At 49.0% G+C, this 18,660-nt stretch overlaps 6 protein-coding genes across 6 annotated transcripts; 3 read left to right on the forward strand and 3 right to left on the reverse strand.

The window, feature by feature from the left end:
• Positions 1 to 5,338: 5,338 nt before the first annotated feature.
• On the forward strand, positions 5,339 to 6,379 carry N7529_008685 (Rab family GTPase; the record flags this gene model as incomplete). Its single annotated transcript, XM_057244212.1, has 3 exons — positions 5,339 to 5,422; positions 5,492 to 5,555; positions 5,742 to 6,379. 3 exons carry the CDS (start codon positions 5,339 to 5,341, stop codon positions 6,377 to 6,379), a joined length of 786 nt encoding a protein of 261 aa, XP_057095750.1.
• A 482-nt stretch (positions 6,380 to 6,861) lies between these two features.
• Positions 6,862 to 7,831, forward strand: N7529_008686 (40S ribosomal protein eS7; the record flags this gene model as incomplete). Its single annotated transcript, XM_057244213.1, has 3 exons — positions 6,862 to 7,017; positions 7,301 to 7,383; positions 7,468 to 7,831. 3 exons carry the CDS (start codon positions 6,862 to 6,864, stop codon positions 7,829 to 7,831), a joined length of 603 nt encoding a protein of 200 aa, XP_057095751.1.
• A 637-nt stretch (positions 7,832 to 8,468) lies between these two features.
• N7529_008687 (putative dynactin Arp1 p62 subunit RO2) lies at positions 8,469 to 10,424 on the reverse strand (the record flags this gene model as incomplete). The annotated part of the gene is made up of 2 exons (XM_057244214.1): positions 8,469 to 9,975; positions 10,036 to 10,424. 2 exons carry the CDS (start codon positions 10,422 to 10,424, stop codon positions 8,469 to 8,471), a joined length of 1,896 nt encoding a protein of 631 aa, XP_057095752.1.
• Positions 10,425 to 10,920: 496 nt separating this feature from the next.
• N7529_008688 (uncharacterized protein) lies at positions 10,921 to 12,080 on the forward strand (the record flags this gene model as incomplete). The annotated part of the gene is made up of 2 exons (XM_057244215.1): positions 10,921 to 11,148; positions 11,238 to 12,080. The coding sequence occupies 2 exons, from the start codon at positions 10,921 to 10,923 to the stop codon at positions 12,078 to 12,080; spliced, it is 1,071 nt and encodes a 356-aa protein (XP_057095753.1).
• Positions 12,081 to 12,294: 214 nt separating this feature from the next.
• On the reverse strand, positions 12,295 to 12,966 carry N7529_008689 (actin-related protein 2/3 complex subunit 5 family protein; the record flags this gene model as incomplete). Its single annotated transcript, XM_057244216.1, has 2 exons — positions 12,295 to 12,517; positions 12,608 to 12,966. 2 exons carry the CDS (start codon positions 12,964 to 12,966, stop codon positions 12,295 to 12,297), a joined length of 582 nt encoding a protein of 193 aa, XP_057095754.1.
• A 642-nt stretch (positions 12,967 to 13,608) lies between these two features.
• pmcB (putative calcium-translocating P-type ATPase(PMCA-type)) lies at positions 13,609 to 17,433 on the reverse strand (the record flags this gene model as incomplete). The annotated part of the gene is made up of 5 exons (XM_057244217.1): positions 13,609 to 14,398; positions 14,461 to 15,886; positions 15,947 to 16,092; positions 16,146 to 16,576; positions 16,627 to 17,433. The coding sequence occupies 5 exons, from the start codon at positions 17,431 to 17,433 to the stop codon at positions 13,609 to 13,611; spliced, it is 3,600 nt and encodes a 1,199-aa protein (XP_057095755.1).
• Positions 17,434 to 18,660: the final 1,227 nt, after the last annotated feature.

Consider the following 18,660-nt stretch of genomic DNA (forward strand, 5'->3'; position numbering starts at 1 on the left):
TCGGATCCAAACAAGCGAGAGACGGAGATCGAACACAAAAAACAAAAACAAAAAACACCGAAAAACGAACGGTGAGCTACAGTCTCGGGAAGTCTAAGACGTTCCGGAAAGAAGTGGAAGCCGGTTCATGCAATCGAACCGCGTAACCTTGTTTTGCGAACTAATGCATCCAGCCGAACTCTGGAGACGCACCTTTCGGAGTACGCTAGACGTACGGAGTACGGAGTACTAGAATCAGGTCTCGGGATAATCACGAACCACCACCCTGGGTCTCGGGTCTATGGACGTTGTACATCATAATTGTAATGAGAAAAAAAAGTCAAAATCAAAGTCAATATACTAAAGTTGCTCAGCCCAGGTAGTATTTCCTAAAGGAGAAAAGGGGGTGTGGCCCATTAAGGTTGACTAAGGTGGTAGAATGGACTATCGGTGTTTTCTCCCGTTTCTAGCGGCATTCTAGTAGCTGCAATCGAAACGGGTTCTTCCCGGGCTAATACCAGTGTGGTTCCACAATGGAAGAATAGGAAGCTCGTTTCCCTTGACGATGAGGTCTAGCTTCTTCTTACCTTCCACTTGTATCAATTATAGTTACATCCCGTCTACAGAGTATTCTGTATGTCTTTTTATCACTGAATTTTTCGGGCCAACTTTTGAAGGTTCTTTAGCGGTTTCTCTTATCACAAACATGGTGGCGATACCATGAAACAGATCCGTTGGAAGACTTCTATACCAGACTTTTTTAGACGCCATGTATAAATTTAGTGTATACAACGAATTAAATACCATGCTTGTGACTTCTTGGTTTCCGCGAAAAATGGAGCCCTGATCCACCGATGATGATCGCCAGTTCCAGTCTTCCCCTATCCCGCGCGCGTAAGGAAACAGTTCACGGGAGGCACACGGAAAGGACGGGGGGAACTTGAGGGCCGTTGAGACCGGAAAGAAGATCCCATATCACGATCCTTCTTTTTTTAATAAAAAACAATAAATTGTCACAAAGCAAGCCAGCCAGCCAGCCAGCCGGCAAAGTAACGGCTTATCCGTATGGTCTCGTTAGAAATGGGTCTTGATCTCTTGCCAACGGTCTTAGGCTGCAATCGGCGGTAGATCTTCCAGCCCCGATTTCCACGAGGGAAGAAAGCCAGATTGAGTGCCGATGAAAGATATTCCTCCTTCGGGTAAGGGCTGAAACACGGCTACGAGTCCCCGTTGGACAAGAGAGAGACAAGCTCGTAAATGTGCAGTGCGAGGCACCTTTCACAAATGGAGTTCTTTTTACGAAGGGAATACAGCGGCGGCCATTTGAGGGATCGGCTCCAGTGTGGCAAATGGCTGACGCAGAATCTATGCTGTACCCTTAATTACGAATTATGGGGGTGGAGTCTCCTTTTTTTTATTCCAGAATACAAGAATGTTTATGGTATATGTAATACCAGTCGGTACTATAGGAAGAAAGGAAGAACTAGAAGTTCGAAGGAATGTTCATACGTACCCGAAACAGGGTTTTCAACATTTTGTTCGACTCCGTAATGATGTTTTCTTTTTTCTTCTGTTTCGTCTAGCGTAATGTCTCCACCCCCTATGATGGAGTCTCAACAGGATCGCAGAGATATTAACGCCTCGTCTATTTTTCTTTCTTCTTTTTTGGTGTTGGTCTAGCCGACCAAGGGCGCGTAGAGAAACCTACGACAAGGACGACGGCAATCAAGTGCGACAAAATTGCGACATGAGAGGTTGTTTTTTTGATGTGTAGGAAGAACGGCGGTTCATTCAGGTTGAACCTCGATGTGAAGTTTGCGATTGGTCTTACGGCAATAAATGTCGACTATTCCATGGGGAACCGCGTGAAATGCCGGTGGTCTGGCCTTGATTACGGAGTACACATGTAGTTTTTGAAATATTTAGGGCATTTGTTCGGAGTACCTAGGCATCATATGCTTCTGGTGATTAGGGTTAGGTGTCTATGTCTAGTGCGATAGCACGACAAGATCATACCCGATAGAGCCCGACCACGCGAGATTAAAAAGAAAATGGTACTTGGAAAATACCCTGTCGTTCGGAATGATCCGTTTTTTCGTTCCTGAGGCTGTTTTTTCCTGGACTCCACTTATGCACGAAGGCTGTCCGGAGATTTGGTTCCTAGCTTTAAAGTGGAGAGAGACAGCTCTTTTGATACATAACATATACCAAAATTTACGTATAGTTTAGAACTTTTGGACCTGACATTAGTTCAGATGTATCTAAGATTGTAGTTGTGATGAATCTCAAATCTATTGCCCCCGCCTCGTCACGGCTAATCCAAGTGAAAGCTTTACACTATCATAGAAATTGTGATAGAAAAGAAATAAAAAAAGGGGAAGTTGTTTCCCCGGTACAAAGACGGGAGAGCCGCCTGCTAAACAAAGAACAAAATAGACTTATACATTTTGTAGAATATTTTATTTTAATTGGTTTTGGTTTTGGTTTTAGTTCTTGATTTAAGTGGATTCACTGGGATTTTTTTAGCTTATTTAACAATATTCCTTTTTTATTCAATATTCTAATATTCTAATATTATTAGTTTATATTATTTTTCTGAATATTTTCGTGATATTTTCTATTTTCAAATATTTCCATCTGATTTACGGAGTATTGATTTGTTATTGGGTTGTTTTTTTTTGGCCTTCCTTCAGGGTACCTAGGTAATAAATTACATTTAAATAATCGATCCCTCCAACAAGACTACTCTATATCTCATTGCAATTCCCCCCTTCTTATTCGATATTCTACTCGACATACCTACTCTACTATCTTCTACATCCAACCCCCTACCGGCACTCCTTTCTTCTCCCTTCTCCCTTGCGATACGTCAATTGCACTTTGTCCGGATCGACCGGAGCCAATTCCGAAGCACTTCTCCTTTGCTCCCTTGCCGACTTAGCTCCAATATCCCTTCTCCCCGTTCTCTGGTTCAGATCGCGATTTTTTTATGGGTTTTCTGCTGCAGCCACCCTCGCGCTTATCAGTTTGATTTAATCGTTTATTATTATCATTATTATTTTGCTTTGGGATCTCATCAAATAAAAAGCAAAGAGCTGCGACCTGTCGACCCATCTTTACTTCCTTGAGATACTCCAATTCTCATTTGTTGGGCTTATTTCGTCACATTCTTCCCTACACATCTGTTGGATCCCGCATTGTCCCAGTGGTTGTCCATAAAAGGATCGCATTTTCCGATCCGCCTGCATTTGCATCAATCGCCTCCAACGCCGGTTCCAGACCTTCGAATTTTCTTTTTGATTACACGGGGGGTGGATTGGGACTTTGTTTGTCTACTTGCTTCCTCGGCCGATCAGATATCTATATAAGATCCTGGCGTCGACGTCGTATTTACTTGGTGCGTTCTCTCATCTCATTCCTCGCCCTGCCATTGCTGCATCTACAACTTGCTGCTTCACTCGAACCACAAAAAACATACACACCCACATTACCACGTCGAAATCTAACAATGATTACCTCTGCAGACTTGAACATGATTCTGCGAGATCTAGCTGCCTCCAACATGGGAAGAGGAGCATATGACACAACTGGTGTGAAGAAGCCCACTGCACCACCACCAAAATAAATTCGGAATCGTTTGACTCAACATTGCTTTCTACACCACTCGGTCATGTTCTGGATTGTCTGGCGCCCAACAGTGGCTGGAGTTTTGACGCATCTGCGTTTGGAGTTTTACCTGATTTTGGTAAGACATAACTGATGAGCATACCTTTGGGCACCAAAAACTAACCGAACTAGATATCTGTAACACTATTTTTTATTTATGGCCTGAACCATACGTGACCTATTCGCTGGCCTCGCGCAACTTTATACCCATTTTAATTCGGCTCAACTTTTGCATTTACTTTCGGATACCAAGCGTGGACACCATTTTTTTCGACTTCTACAATTGTTTCAACTCTGAGCCTAATCTCGCTTTTTCGGACTGAACTTTCGCCTCACATCATACTCCACCTCACATCTTTTGCCACGACTCCTCCACACTGTCTAATCTCTCCAAAAAGTCTTTGTGTTCATTTCCTTTTGGCTTTATCTTTCCTATGTCTTTGTTTGGCTCTATCTTTTCACGGCGTTTTGGTATAGACGGGACGGATCTTCAATGGGATGCATGCGCTGATACCAGAATCTAGAGCTCCAACCTCACGGTTATCGCACTCTATGATTGCTTTTCTTGCTTTACTTGGGATGGGCACTGCCCTGTGGGATTTTTATATATGTACCTTGTACTTTTTTTGATGCTGATGCCTGTGTATTATATCTTGCGCACAAAGATTGTGTTCGCGCGAATCGATTTTTTATCTCTCCATATTCTCTATCCAGCTAGTCTAGACCCAGTTTGTAACCCTGAAATTGGAAATCCACACTAACAATTTCGTACTCTCCTCGTACCTGACCAACTGCGGTTGCGGTAGCATCGGGCAGATTTGCTTACCGACTAATGCCGAGACAGGAACGGCCAGCCCGATTCTTGATGCGGGCCTGGTTGGTGCATCGGCAGATAGTGATGTCCCGATCCTCCCTAGGGTCTGAGTACTTATCTGGCAACCGACATCATCTTGCAGGCCAGTTGGGCACTACTTAGTCTGTACTGGGTTGAACAGCTGTAAAGGTGCTAGGAACATGTTTGTCTGGCTGTGGATCACTATGACTCAAGTCATAGTACGAGTGTTTTAGTGTACTAGTATTCCCAAGTTTTCATATCCCGTCTGCCAGGTTCATGTTGTCTGCATGCCACTATTGTGCTGCATGTCTAAGATGTGAACTGAGAAAGGCTAGAGACAACCCGTAAACGTCAAATTTGGCTCTTGTCAGTATCTTTAAATAGAGGTAGAGAGGCAAAGCAATTTCTAAAGTAACTGCACATAATCTCAAAGTTATGAAAATGTCAAAATGTCAACGAAAGGTCAAAAGAACCAAAGAACAAAAAAGTTGTTATACTTCAAGGCCTCCCCGTGACTGATGACCACGCTAATCCTAATCTGGGCCAACTATCATCATCATCATCATCTCCCGCTTCCACTCCAACTCCAGGATCAAATCCGGTAAACGTCTATAAGTTTTGCAATTCTCATTCTCGGAATAGAACTCAACTACACTGCCAATACAAGCGCAAAAGCAGCGATTCGTACCCCTGCTCCCGTCTTACTTCTAGGCAGCCCCCATTCCTGAAATACGGTCACCAGCTGAATCAACCTGCCACCTCATCCGGTCGCCCGATCGCCGAATCCACGGGGAACTTATTCACAGGAAGGCCTGACGGTTGTCCTTTTTATATCGCTTTCGTTTCGTTGTTTCAGCCATGTCCGAGTCAGCGAGCGCAAATGCCCCGAAGCCAAGCAGCAGTGTCAAGCTGGTGCTGCTGGGAGAGGCCGCAGTAGGAAAGGTACCACTCCTCCATTCACCATGTTACATGTTCATGAAAGGCTAATTACCTATTCTTATTCATTCATAGTCATCGCTTGTACTTCGCTTCGTCAACAATGATTTCCAGGAGAATAAGGAACCAACCATTGGCGGTAAGGATTCCCCACGAGCTCAGCCCCCACAAAACACAAGTCGCTCTCTCGCACACGAATCATACCTTCTGGGGAGCATTGTGGCAGTGCGATGCTGTCCAACATTGGCAAATTCCCTGCGACGGCCACCCCTCACCCCTCACAATCACTATGGACAAGGATGATCGACTAACGTCAGATTTACAGCCGCATTTCTCACACAAAAATGCTCACTCCCTACGCGCACGATCAAGTTCGAAATCTGGGACACCGCTGGCCAGGAACGCTTCGCCTCGCTTGCCCCGATGTACTACCGCAACGCGCAAGCCGCGCTAGTCGTTTACGACGTCACGAAACCCTCGTCGCTGACAAAGGCAAAGCATTGGGTCGCCGAGCTGCAACGCCAGGCGAGCCCCGGAATTGTCATCGCCCTCGTCGGTAACAAGCTGGACTTGACCAATGATGGTGGCGAGGCTTCCGAGGTGGCTGCCGTGGCAAACGGTGGGACCGATACAGCTGCGCAGGACGAGGAAGGCGCTGTCGAAGCAGACGAGGCGCAGGATGTCGTTTCCGGCGACGCCCGCAAAGTTTCCACACGGGAGGCTACCGGCTATGCAGAGGAAGAGGGTCTCTTGTTCTTCGAGACCAGTGCCAAGACCGGAACCAATGTCGTCGACGTCTTCACCGCAATCGCTAATGCCATCCCAGAAAGCAGTCTGAAGACTGGTCGCGGTACTGGTGCTGGAACTGGACAATCTTCGCTTGGTGCCCGGTCGACCGAGGATTCGAGGGTCAACCTGGGTGATCGCAATGCTGCGACGGCCAAGGAGGGCTGCGCTTGCTGAATTCAATCTCGCTGCCAAATGTATGTCTTGCAATTATTTCCCATGGATACAGGCGTCTCTTGTGCTTTTTGATTCCTTGCTTGTACCTGCTGCAATGGAAACGCGTGCCCTTATAGTCTACAGTGTGTTATTCCCCGAGAGACATCTCGTCTCGACAGTGTTTGATTTAGAGTGTAAATTTCTTTTTTTGATAAATTTTTTCAAATGCAACCAAATAACCTACAAATGACCTTAAAAACTAGAATTCCGTATCAACAGTCGCAAGTTGGGATCAAAGAGGGATTATAGTGGATCCATCATCAGCGATGGTCAACCAATGATCAACGAGCCCTAAGACGGACACACTAAACCCAGATAGGAAGTAGCGCACCTTAAGCGAAAGTGCCGATCCCACAGCAAATTCCTATTCGATTCAATCTGCGAACCTCCCCTCCGTCGACATCACCACCAGCACCTCCCGCAGCACCCCGTCGCTCGCAATAATGGCTGCCATCAACAAGATCGCCTCCAACTCGCCATCCCGGCAAAACCCCTCCGAGCTGGAGACCGCGATCGCCGGCGCTCTCTTCGACCTCGAGAGCAACACACAGGACCTGAAGGCCACCCTTCGGCCCTTGCAGTTCGTCTCTGCCCGCGAGGTAAGAACTACTGCCCGAGTCATACGGCCCACGAATTGAATTCTTCTGGAATGGCGCCTGCGAATTTTCGAGGGATTTCGATGTTCCGGGGTAAATTGGTCGGATTTGTGGATTGGTTCCAATTCATATCATCCAACATCAAAAATTCTCAACATGGGACAATCGTCAGCAATGAAAGGCACACGACCGGAAACAAAGATTCGCAGAGCAACAGGCCGTTCCAGGGGGATTTGGTTTTTGTGCATCGACACATCCGGACACGCTCTGACATTCTTCATTATAGGTTGAGGTCGGCCACGGAAAGAAGGCCATCATCGTCTTCGTCCCCGTTCCCCTTCTGGCCAACTTCCACAAGATCCAGCAGCGGTAAGCATCAACCCCGCTCCACGCACTACCGAGACGGGAAAAAAAGTCAAGATCTCCGAACAAGCGAAACTAACAACACCCCAGTCTGACCCGCGAGCTCGAGAAGAAGTTCTCCGACCGCCACGTCCTCTTCGTTGCTCAGCGCCGCATCCTGCCCCGCCCCAAGCGCTCCGTCAACTCCCGCTCCACCCAGACCCAGAAGCGCCCCCGTTCCCGCACTCTGACCGCTGTCCACGACGCCATCCTCGCTGACCTCGTCTACCCCGTCGAGATCGTTGGCAAGCGCGTCCGCACCAAGGAGGACGGCTCCAAGACCCTCAAGGTCATCCTCGACGAGAAGGAGCGTGGTGGTGTCGACCACCGCCTCGATGCCTACGGCGAGGTCTACCGCCGTCTCACCGGCCGTGCTGTCGCCTTCGAGTTCCCCCAGAGCGGCCCTGAGTTCTAGATGCAAGTTTAGAATTTTCTGTTCACTTTGATAACTTTTTTGGGGCTGAGGCTGGAATGTGCTCGGTTGATGCGTGGGAAAATGGTTTGTGTCTAGCTTTGAATTGTGGCTAGATTCGGCCATTGGGTTCCAAAGAGATGATCTCCATAAAAATGCATTGACGGTTTTTCTCTTTTCTTTTTTTGCCCCCAGGCACTGGTTGCATCTTGCTTTGTGTTCCGGTTCTTCCTCGTGTTTTGGCGAGGGTCTGGGTGAGGTGATGGAGCTGAGTTCTCTCTCTCCCGATCTAATGAGGATGGGATGGAATACCTGATAGTATTCCAATTCAACAATTCCGACTTTTCCCTCTCGCCCTTGTGTAGATTTCATTGTATTGGGGGCAGTGACTCCGGATTGTAAATTATATTCAGGTAGTCCTAGACAGGCCTAGCTCGAAAGCTATCTGGCCAAGCTTTGCTATGTCTCCGTTCTACTCGCATTTGTACGTGGTGGCATTCCATACGACCGAACTGCAAAGTAATGCCGTTGCATAAATTTGTAACAAGAAAAGAAAGCGCACTCGGGGTATGAAAGATACAAAACAACAACCAGCCGGCGCGAGTATGAACAATCCACTGTCCAGATCAAAACCATATATCTACAACGAAGCTTGAATTCTCCCCACACCAAGCACCATCCAATAAGCCAACTCTCTCGTCACCTTATCATCAAGCTTAGACCCCTTCCCAACGTTCTGTTGGTCAATTTGTGCATCTGCATCCCAATCCATGTGCACAAAGACTGGGATCTCAAGAACATCTTCATCCTTCTTAGAAGCCGCAACCGCCAGTACACCTTCATCAGTGGTTTCGGGTTTCCCATCTCCGCCTTCAGCACTGGTCCCAGGCAAAGTACCTGGGACAACCTCCAATACAACAGTTGTCCAATTGCGACCCTTGTCCCACACCTTGCCTGCCTCTGGTACACCGCGGAGACCGATGGACGTTGAGTCCCCAGTCAAAGGCGCGGACGCACCCTGCAACGCCTCGTCCCAGACATCGCTATTAGCGCCAATCTCGAATTGAGGAGATAGCACAGTGACCTTTGTAGCCACGGAGCCTGGAGTCACGGGGGGCGTTGCGAGGGTTATGCGGACGGGATCAAACATGTGGTTTTTCAGCGTGAGGAGAACGTGAATGGGGCGGAGGGGAGGGAGAGAGTCCAGATCTGGGGTTGGGGCCATGGCGGGCAGGACAGACGACGACGAGAGGGCCAGGGGGCGAAGGGTTGGTAGGGGGATGTAGCTGAGGGCGATGAGTCGAATGCGGAAGCGGGTCGACTGCGGCTTGGACTCTGGTTTCACCAGGATGTGCTTGCATGACTTGCAGCGTTTTGCTCGCTTGGTGCGAAGGAGGACTGGGAGGGGGAGGAGGTCATCGACGAAGCGTGCGTCTGGTGATTGGGTCGCACGTTGATCTATCGATGCCACTCCGTCCCAACCGCAGTCTGGGGATATGAGCCGTGCAATGAGGTCTGTTTCGCCGTTTTCTGGCGCAATTTGGAGGCCCTCGCTTGCCGTTAGGGCTTCACGCATGACAGGTGGCTTGGATTTAGGTTTCTTGTTGCCGCCATACAATCCGCTAAGTCGCGATGATGATGTATACAAGGACATCAGTCGGTTCAAGGCGCCAGGTGAAGAGAAGCCAAACTCCGAACTAAGGGGATCGTTGGGTGAGTTAGATGTCTCGGCAATCTGTGCTCGGTAGAAGTTTTTCAGTGCCGCGAATCGAGCATCCATGACCATCGGAGGTGCTTCTGGATCTTCTTTCGGTGCAGACTGCTCTGCATCACGCTCACGCGCGTTTGCTTGCTCATCGACCGAGGCGAAGCTAGACAGTGGGTGCTTGAGATCCCCGAAAGTACGAGAAGCTTGTCTTGACCGATCAAATGCAGCCGGAGGGGTGGCGTCAGTCATTTTCTGCAGCTGACTGCGGATGTTTGTTGGCTTATCGAATTTGATGCCGATGTCTAGCGTTGTCCAAAGACAATATCCACAAGATAGCACCCACGGACCTTGCTGGGTTCCATTGCCTGCTGCATTCTCAATTGTACTTACGGCCAGCGGAGCTGTGCAAATAGGGCAATTAAAGCAGTTTCGACCACACCTATATATCTGCATGTTAGCAAGAACCTAGATAGCATGCACCACACTGGGTAGCACATACCGATTACCATCACCTCGCACCATAGTGCTAGGCGTTTCAAATAAGCAGCTTGGGCAATACCAGCTCACAATTTCTTCGGTAATGCATCGGGGGCACTTAATCTCATGGCACTCCTCGCAGTAGAGAAGCTGTTCGGGGGGATACAAAGAGAAGTTTGACCGCGAACACCGCGGGTCAAAGGTTTGTTCTTCATCCTCTTCTTCTTCATCTTGTTCGCTTTTTGCAGTGTCTTTCTTTCCCTCTCCTGAGGTGCTTAATTGCTGAGGTGCTGGTTTCTGCGGCGATTGTTTTTGCGGCGACTCTCTCGATCTTCGCTTCCTGGCCGGGTCAGGGACCGGGGTATCCGCACAGGGGCAGGAAATAAAGGTATAAGGGAAAGGTCGCGACATATTGGTGTGTACGGAAATGAGCAGGCAAACATGTACCAGCGTTCGAGATTCGTGCTTCTTTTAAATCATTCTTCGTCTCCGTGGAGGTTGGTATTGGGATGGCGAGAGGCGCGGCAGAAGCACTGGGGGCAAATTCCAACGCCGAAAGTCGCGTGTTGCTTGGGTATCTATTTCTGTCGATTTTATTAGATATAACGCTCTTGCGCCAAAGCAGAGACTATGGACCTGCATAAGGAGCGCGTCTGCGGGGACTTACTCGAGTACCAGAGGTCGCAATGGTCCTGTTCGCGCTGGAATCACCACGCACTTTATTAGTGAAGACTTTCCCGGCCAAATTAAACACCCCGAAGACACCAATTGTAGAGTCCACAGCCTGGTGGATAAGGAGCTGTCAACAATCGACGTCAGAAGCCCGCCATTTTCTGCCACCCGTTATCGCCGCAAAATGTACTCCGACGTATAGTTGAATTCTGATTCTACACATTCTACACCCACAATGATACCTCTACGGACGTTTCGCGCAACCTTCTCAAGGAAATGTGTCATCCAGTCAATTAAGACCCGCACCTATGCCAGCCAAACGCCCGGCAACCCAATGCTGGAGGTTTTCAACCGCAAGGTCAAACACCTGCAGAAAGACCGGGCAGCGCGGAATGTCGAAGAAAGCCGCAAAGTCGATTACTTGAAAGATGAAGTCGCCACACGACTATGTGAGCGATTACTGGTAAGTGATTGAGCAATGGGAGTGGTAGAAACCAAGCGTGGAGGTAGAAAAGCACACTTGCTGACCAAAGCTTCTTTTGCTTCGAACAGGACATCAAACGAAACTTCCCCCACGTCCTCGATCTCGGCGCAAACAGCTGCAATATCGCCAAAGCTATCACAAACCCAGAGCTCGACGTGGTCGGGCCCGAGGGAAATGTTCTACGACCACTATCGGACAAGATCTCGAAGCTGACTTGTGTGGAGACATCGCGCGCCTTACTTCACCGCGACGAGGACTTCCCATTTAACAAGAATATCGAAATTCAACGGGATGTCATCCCAGACCTGGAGACGCTGCCGTACGCACCGAACAGTTTCGATGCTGTGCTGTCATCGCTTTCAATCCACTGGGTCAACGACCTGCCTGCCCTCCTAGAGCAAGTGAACACAATTCTCAAGCCCGACGCTCCATTCATTGCTGCTATGTTTGGCGGTGACACGCTGTACGAGCTGCGCGGGTCGCTGCAACTGGCTGATATGGAGCGGCGAGGAGGTGTGAGTCCGCATGTGTCGCCTTTGGCGGATGTCAAGGATGTGGGGAGCTTGCTGAACCGGGCTGGCTTCAAGATGCTTACTGTTGACGTGGAAGACATTGTGGTTGAATTCCCGGATACATTTGCACTCATGCAGGACCTGCAAGCCATGGGCGAGAACAATGCTATCATGAACAGGGACTCGGCGCCGCTTTCGCGAGATGTCTTGCTTGCTAATGAAGCCATCTATCGTACGCTGCATATGCAGGATGATGCCCCTGGTATTCCCGCGACCTTCCGACTGATTTATATGATCGGCTGGAAGGAAGGTGCAAATCAGGCGCAGCCATTGAAGCGCGGCAGCGGCGATGTGAATCTGAAGGATATTCTAGGAGGAGGAGAGTTTGAGAGGCCATGAGCCCACAAAATTATATATAATTGGTCTGGAAGAAAAGGGCAAAAAGAAGAGCCCAATGTATTGTCACAATAATCAATGTAAAACTACGCTTCAAGTGACACGGGAGGGATATAATCCATAGAGATGTATGGAGTGCAAATCAACCTCTACCAAGAAGATAACAAAAAGAGTAAATCATAAGAAACGAACCTCCATCCAATGCTGTTTTATCCGATCAAACCGTCCTGCGGTCAGTCATGACACGCACAATGGACCCAGTACCAGCAATCTCCACCAATCTCTCGTGCCAGCTCAACAATACACTCATCTGCTGACCACCACCACCTTCACCAAGGTTCCGTGCCTGGATCTGAGAGAATCCAGTGTCCTGGGGCGAAACCGACTTCTTGGGTGACTGGGCGCCGCTACCAGGTGCAGACCCAGACATTCCCTTGTAACTATAGTCAACGATTAGCATTGAAACCCAAAAATTTCAGTTCTGCCATTCTGTTCTAGGGTTGGCCTTGACGGTCACAGGCTCCACGTACAGGTACTTCATCAAGCAATCCGCGCGCTCGGCCCCGCCATCCCCGCTGCACACTCCCTCCAGGATACGGGTCATCTCGCCCTGTCGAATACCCTGCAGCACATCGATGACGGTTGCAAGTTGTACCTCCTTGGCGCGGTCGTCGCCACCCAGCGGCGCGGTGTCAAGGACGGTCCGCAGAGCACCCTCCGGGTCACCGCCGCGCAGCATCTGGCGCACCTGTGTCGCAGCGTTGGCGGCATCACTGGCGGATACAGCCTGAGGAAGGGTGGCAGGGAGCAGTGATTCCATAGGGAAGTTGGTCGAGGACTCGGGGTCCAAGGCATCAATGTTGATGGTGCGGTAATTGAGTTGCGACATTGTAGCGGTTAAGGGGATCGTCGAGGAGAGAGAGAAAGGGTTGGCTTCGGTGGGTATAATTGCAGGCCAAATTAGTCGAGTCGGTTCGGTATAGATGCAGCTTTGAGAGAAGCAATCTGTCAAGGTTCTGTTTGGTGTGTCGGTGCGGTGGGCGGAAGCGGGGAGGTTAGTGACGTGGGATGAACTCCGGGCAGTGCGGGCTGAATGGAGATAGTGAAAACGGTTATGCTGTAGTTTTGGAATATAGAGATCAACTAAACTGATCCCAGATAGGTGGTAGAGCTAATCAGAAGGCAAAGGTGTCTCAATTGGGGAGTCAGCGGGAGATGGAGCCTTGAAGCTCTGGGACACTTGGTTGATGGGCAGTTTGGCCTGAGGCATCAAATAAAATCAACCCCGTTGCCTGGAGATGCCCTCTGCTAGTTATATATTCTTGGATTTTATAGATGTGACTGCTTCCAAGGTTAGCTTTTGACATATTGTTTACAAGACCATTTAATGTCAACATTACAATGCTCTTTTGAAGGTAGTGTATATTATATGTGCGTCCTCTATAGAACCCGATGATGTATATACAAATAGCGAAATAAGAAAATATACAAACAGCCAACCAACGCTAATAACACAAACGCTAAATTACAATCAAGGAGAGCTCGTAATCGTGATGGGCGGCACCATAACAGAAGGAGGTGTAGTAGGACGCCCATTGGATTTTTGGTCGTTCATTTCAACTTGCTCGCGAAGATCTTCGGGATCTACAGACTTTTTTGGCTGCGAAACCAACTGGTCCTCGTTTGCAGATTTTCCCTTCAACACGATGCGGCGAGTGAACCGCGTCATAGGCCGGAAGAAGGCCTTGATGCCATGGCCGATGGCTTTGCATCCGCGGGATAGTGGCCGCATAACGACAGCCATAGCACCAACAACAGCGTTGAAGACAATACCGAAGTGGTAGTCTGGAATGAGACGGAGAACGATAGCCCAGGGAAGACAAGCAATAGAGCAAATAATGCAAATACCCCAGAGGATGCCGCTCAAGCGAGTCACACCGAAGGCCTGGCCACCCACGAAGATGATCATGATCTGACCACCGACCATGATGGCGTTGATCCCTAAGAACCAGTAGTTGCGGAACATACCTTCAAAGATGTTGAAGTTGTTGTCTAGGCGACGATTGTTGAACTCATTGAAGATTTGCATCCACACAAAAGTGTTGAACACAACGGTTGCAAGCTCTTTCTCGCGGACAGCGGGCTCGGAGCTGAGATGTGCACCAAGAAGTTTGTCGCCTGCGAAGTATAACATGAATGTAATGGCCAGTTGATATACTGCTTGACCGAGGATCATTTTCCACATGGTTAATGTGAAGAGGGAAGCGTGCTTTGGGACGGGCTTGCGGTCGAGAATCTTTTCAGTTGGTGCATCGGTGGCCCTGTAACAAAGAACGTTAGTATAATGCAAACAAAAGCCTGATATAGAAGCAGGTTGACTTACAAGGCCAAAGCAGCAAAGGTGTCCATGATCAAGTTCACCCAAAGTAGCTGAACCGCACTCAAAACGCTCTTGTTGTCACTACTCACGACAGATGACACAAAAGTGAGCACCACAGCAGTGATGTTGACCGTGATCTGGAACTGCAAGAACTTGGCAACGGCATCATTAACCGCTCGGCCCCAAGCGATCGCGGTGACAATAGACCGGAAGTTATCGTCAAGAAGAATAATGGAACTCGCCTCCTTGGCGACCTCAGTGCCAGCAATACCCATGGAAAATCCGACGTCAGCAGTTCGCAGAGCCGGTCCGTCGTTGGTTCCGTCACCAGTGACGGCGACAGTTTCCCCAAGGGCTTTAAGCCGTGCAACCAGAATGCGCTTGTCCTCGGGGGATGACCGTGCCAGTACTTGCAAACGCGGAATCACTTCGTCCATCTCCGCGTCTGACAATTGTCGGAACTTGGGTCCTTCCATAACGAGTCCACCTTCCGTCTTGATTCCACAAGAAGATGCGATGGCTGTGGCTGTGGCGACATTGTCGCCGGTCACCATCTTGACTTGTACACCTGCCGAATGGCATTTGCGGATGGCTGGTGGGACTTCAGGGCGTAGAGGGTCTTGGATACCTACGACTCCGACCCACGTCATTGTGTGAAAGACGTCCTCGAAGTTCGCTGACTTGGGATCTTCAGGATTTATGGCTTCTGCAGGAGGCCAGCTGGCAAAGTCCTTGCAAACCAAACCAATAGTCCGAAGGGATTTGTGAGCATAAGTGTCGATTGTGTTCAGGATGCGCTGCTTCTGTTCATCAGAAAGCTGCTCGATATCAATTGCCTCTTTAGAAGTTTCAACGTTGGCAATCTGCGAAGTGCAGGTGTCGACCATCAATTCAGATGCACCCTTGACAAGTAGTCGGTACCCTGAACCGGGGACGCGGTAAACTACACCCATGCACTTCCTGTCGGAGTCGAAAGGAATCAGCTGAGCGATTTCGGCAGATCCGCGCTCCGAAACAAGATCCATGCCCATGTAATCACGGGCAAGCTGAAGTAGTGCGACCTCAGTCTTGCTGCCAACAAAGTCTTTGCGGCCCTCGTTTTCCTGCTCAAATGCAGTAGAATTCAAGGCAACGCTTTTGATGATTAAATCCCGAACAGGAGCTGAGAGTTGCTTGGAGACCTCCGATGTTGACATTGAACTGTCCAAGTCTTCATTCTCGGTTTTCTGACTGAAGCCACGATCTGAGCCCCAGGTTCCAGCGACAACAGTCATCTTATTCTGTGTGAGTGTGCCTGTTTTATCGGAGCAGATTACTGTGGCATTTCCCATAGTCTCGCAAGCGCGAAGCACACGGACAAGGTTGTTCTCCTTGACCATTCGCGTGGTAGCGAAAGCCAAGGCTAGAGTTACTGCCAGTGGAAGACCCTCTAATCAAAGAAAATGGTCAGTATGGTGACAAGATTCTGCTGTGCGATGCATGTTCTTACCTGGAATAGCGACAACAATAACCGTTACGGCAACAATCAGGATATCGACGAATTCCTTGCCCCTCACAGCACCATTTCGCTCAGGGTGGTTAGGAATGTCTGCGACAAATCGAAAGAGCAAAACGAAAAACAAGACGCCAGCAGCCCTATAAAGTTTCATTAGTAGCCGACAGGAGCCAAGAGTTGATGATATACTCACGCAGTACCCAGATAACCAATCCAATCAGCCAGTTTACCCAGCTTTACCTGAAGTGGCGTGGGGTCATTGGGAGTTTGCAATGAGAGCAAGATCCGGCCGTAGGTAGAATAAGGCCCAACACTAGTAACCAGATAAGTTCCCACGCCCTCCAGGACGTTGCTGCCAGAAATAAGGAATGGGTCAAGTTTCTTAGTTGCCCTGCCGGCGACAATCTGTTGCCAGACCTCATGGCCCGGAGTCTTCTTCATCTGATCTGATTCGCCGGTGGCAGAGGACTCGTCGCATTTTACCCCGTGACCTGTGATGAGAATACCATCTGCAGGGATGGAGTCACCTGCTTCTAGATGAAGGACGTCGCCGACCATGAGATCATAAACTGAAATCATGGAAGATTTGCCTGAGCGGACGACTTTTACTTCACGGTCGTCATTCTGTTGAGATGTCAGCTATATTATATCATCAGAGACTAGTAGCCACTTACCCGCTTGTTGAGTTTGGCAAATTGCCTCTCTTTTTGCCAGTCGTTCGCAGCCGTGACCACAGTCACAATGAGAATCGCCACGCAGATGGCAACTCCTTCTACCCAGTCGACACCGGAACCGGCATCCACGGTCTCGTAAATGCCGAGGGATAGCGAGACTATGGCGGCAATAGTCAATAATATAATAATCTTGTCGTTATAAGCAATCCAGAATAATTTCAAGAACCCGGATGATTTTCGAGCAGGCAGTTTATTTTGGCCGAAGACACGAATGCGGTCTTCAAACGGCGAGCCATTACCAGACGACACTGGTGCCGGCGCCGGTGTATGGGTCTCTGGCAATGACTTGCCAGTATGGGGTTGAACAAAAGGTGCAACAGTCTGAAACTCAACTGTACCCTCTAGAGAGGCTTCATCCAAAGATAACCCAGCATCGAGATCTGTCCGCAGACCCCGCCCCAAGCCCTCCAGGCCACCAAGAGCATGGAAAGCAGCTAAAGACTTCGGGCCCTGCATCTTGTTCAGCTGGCCTGGAGAAAACGCAAACCGATTATCTTCCACCTGGAAATCAGTCTCGTTGCGAGGATCCGGCTTCAACGCATCAGCTAGCGAGACGTCGTCATAGCCAGCTTTGACAGCATGAGCCGGATCTACATCTGAGTTGGCCCGTGAGCGCATCAAGGTGTCTGCATCAGAAGAAGCAAATGAGTCCGCCCGCGGACGCAAAGTATCGCCGTCGATCGACTGCGATGGTCTATGCAAGGCAGAACCGACCATCAGATGTCCTGAATCTTGGTTCCACGCCATATCTGGCGAGACGGCGGAAGTTGGGCTATGACTTAGATTTGTTGGGCCTGACCAAGAGGAAGAAGCTGTAGACGCTGATCGCTGAAACGTGGCGAAATATGTTAGTTATCAACACAGGAGTTTTCAAATATAGTGTCTTAGGATGGCTTGGGAAACAAACCTCTCTACCCGAAAAATCCGTAACTATAACAGGGCTCAATAAGGAGCCCTGGCGGCACGAATCATTGTTTGATGAAGACATTGGGTATAATCGACCCGAGCTCTGGTTATGCGAATCAAACTGTGTGAGCAGCTCATGCAGATTTTGATATTAGACCCCGTCTCAGAATTGTATTGTGTGCCGCGGGGATGAGACTCTTTGTTATCTCCCCCTCTTGGTGGAAAAGATTGGGGCTGTGTAGATGCCCAGACGCCGAGGATTGGATACTAACTTTCCACGGCAATTCGCAACGAAGCTCTCTGCGAAATGAAAATGCCAAGTAGAAAGCGGTAATAATAATATCCAACCTTTGAGACTTGGAAGTGATGACAAGAAAGTAAAAATATTATATTGCTCTCGTGCTCAGAGACGTTCCAGGATCTTCATATTCCTTACGTTCGGAGACCGACACAGCCCCCTTTGGCGGCAACATAAATGTAACAGGGTGTACCGTGTACCTGCGAGGGCGAAGCTCATACGCTCTGGCAGGCATTTATCCTAGACGTGAGCCGAGGAATGTAAGCGCTCTCTGATTCAATGACTCTAACCTCATTTCTTCATCCCAATAGCTAAATTGTGGATCAGCAGTCGTATAACCTGGGATATCGCTATGCCAAGTGCCAGCAGCCAATGCGAGCGCCGAGTGGTTAGTTTGGGTTTAGTGTAGTGGAGAGGCCTAAGACTGCGCCTCAATTCTCAGCAGATGATCCAATAAGCTTGCATATGACCTTTGATTCTTTCATAGCTGTAACAAGTCTATTGGCAGTATACTGGCATCATGAATTGATTGATGGGACCAAGTAATGAGGCGATGGATTTGCAGGTTTTTCTGCGTCACGAGGCTTGATTCGTCTGTTCTAGGTCTTTGGAGGAAACGGGAAATGGGGAAGTGATCCAGTTGGCAGCGGCTAATTTGTGACCGTGATGGGCATGCCGCATCCCTGTAAAATACCCGTGGAGTCAGCTATGAATGCCTGCCTTCAAATTCTTGTGCTCTCGGTTATTTTGAAACAAGGCATAATAGATTG

This window comes from Penicillium soppii (assembly GCF_028829465.1).
Source record: "Penicillium soppii strain IBT 18220 chromosome Unknown utg000006l, whole genome shotgun sequence".
Lineage (NCBI taxonomy): Eukaryota > Fungi > Ascomycota > Eurotiomycetes > Eurotiales > Aspergillaceae > Penicillium > Penicillium soppii.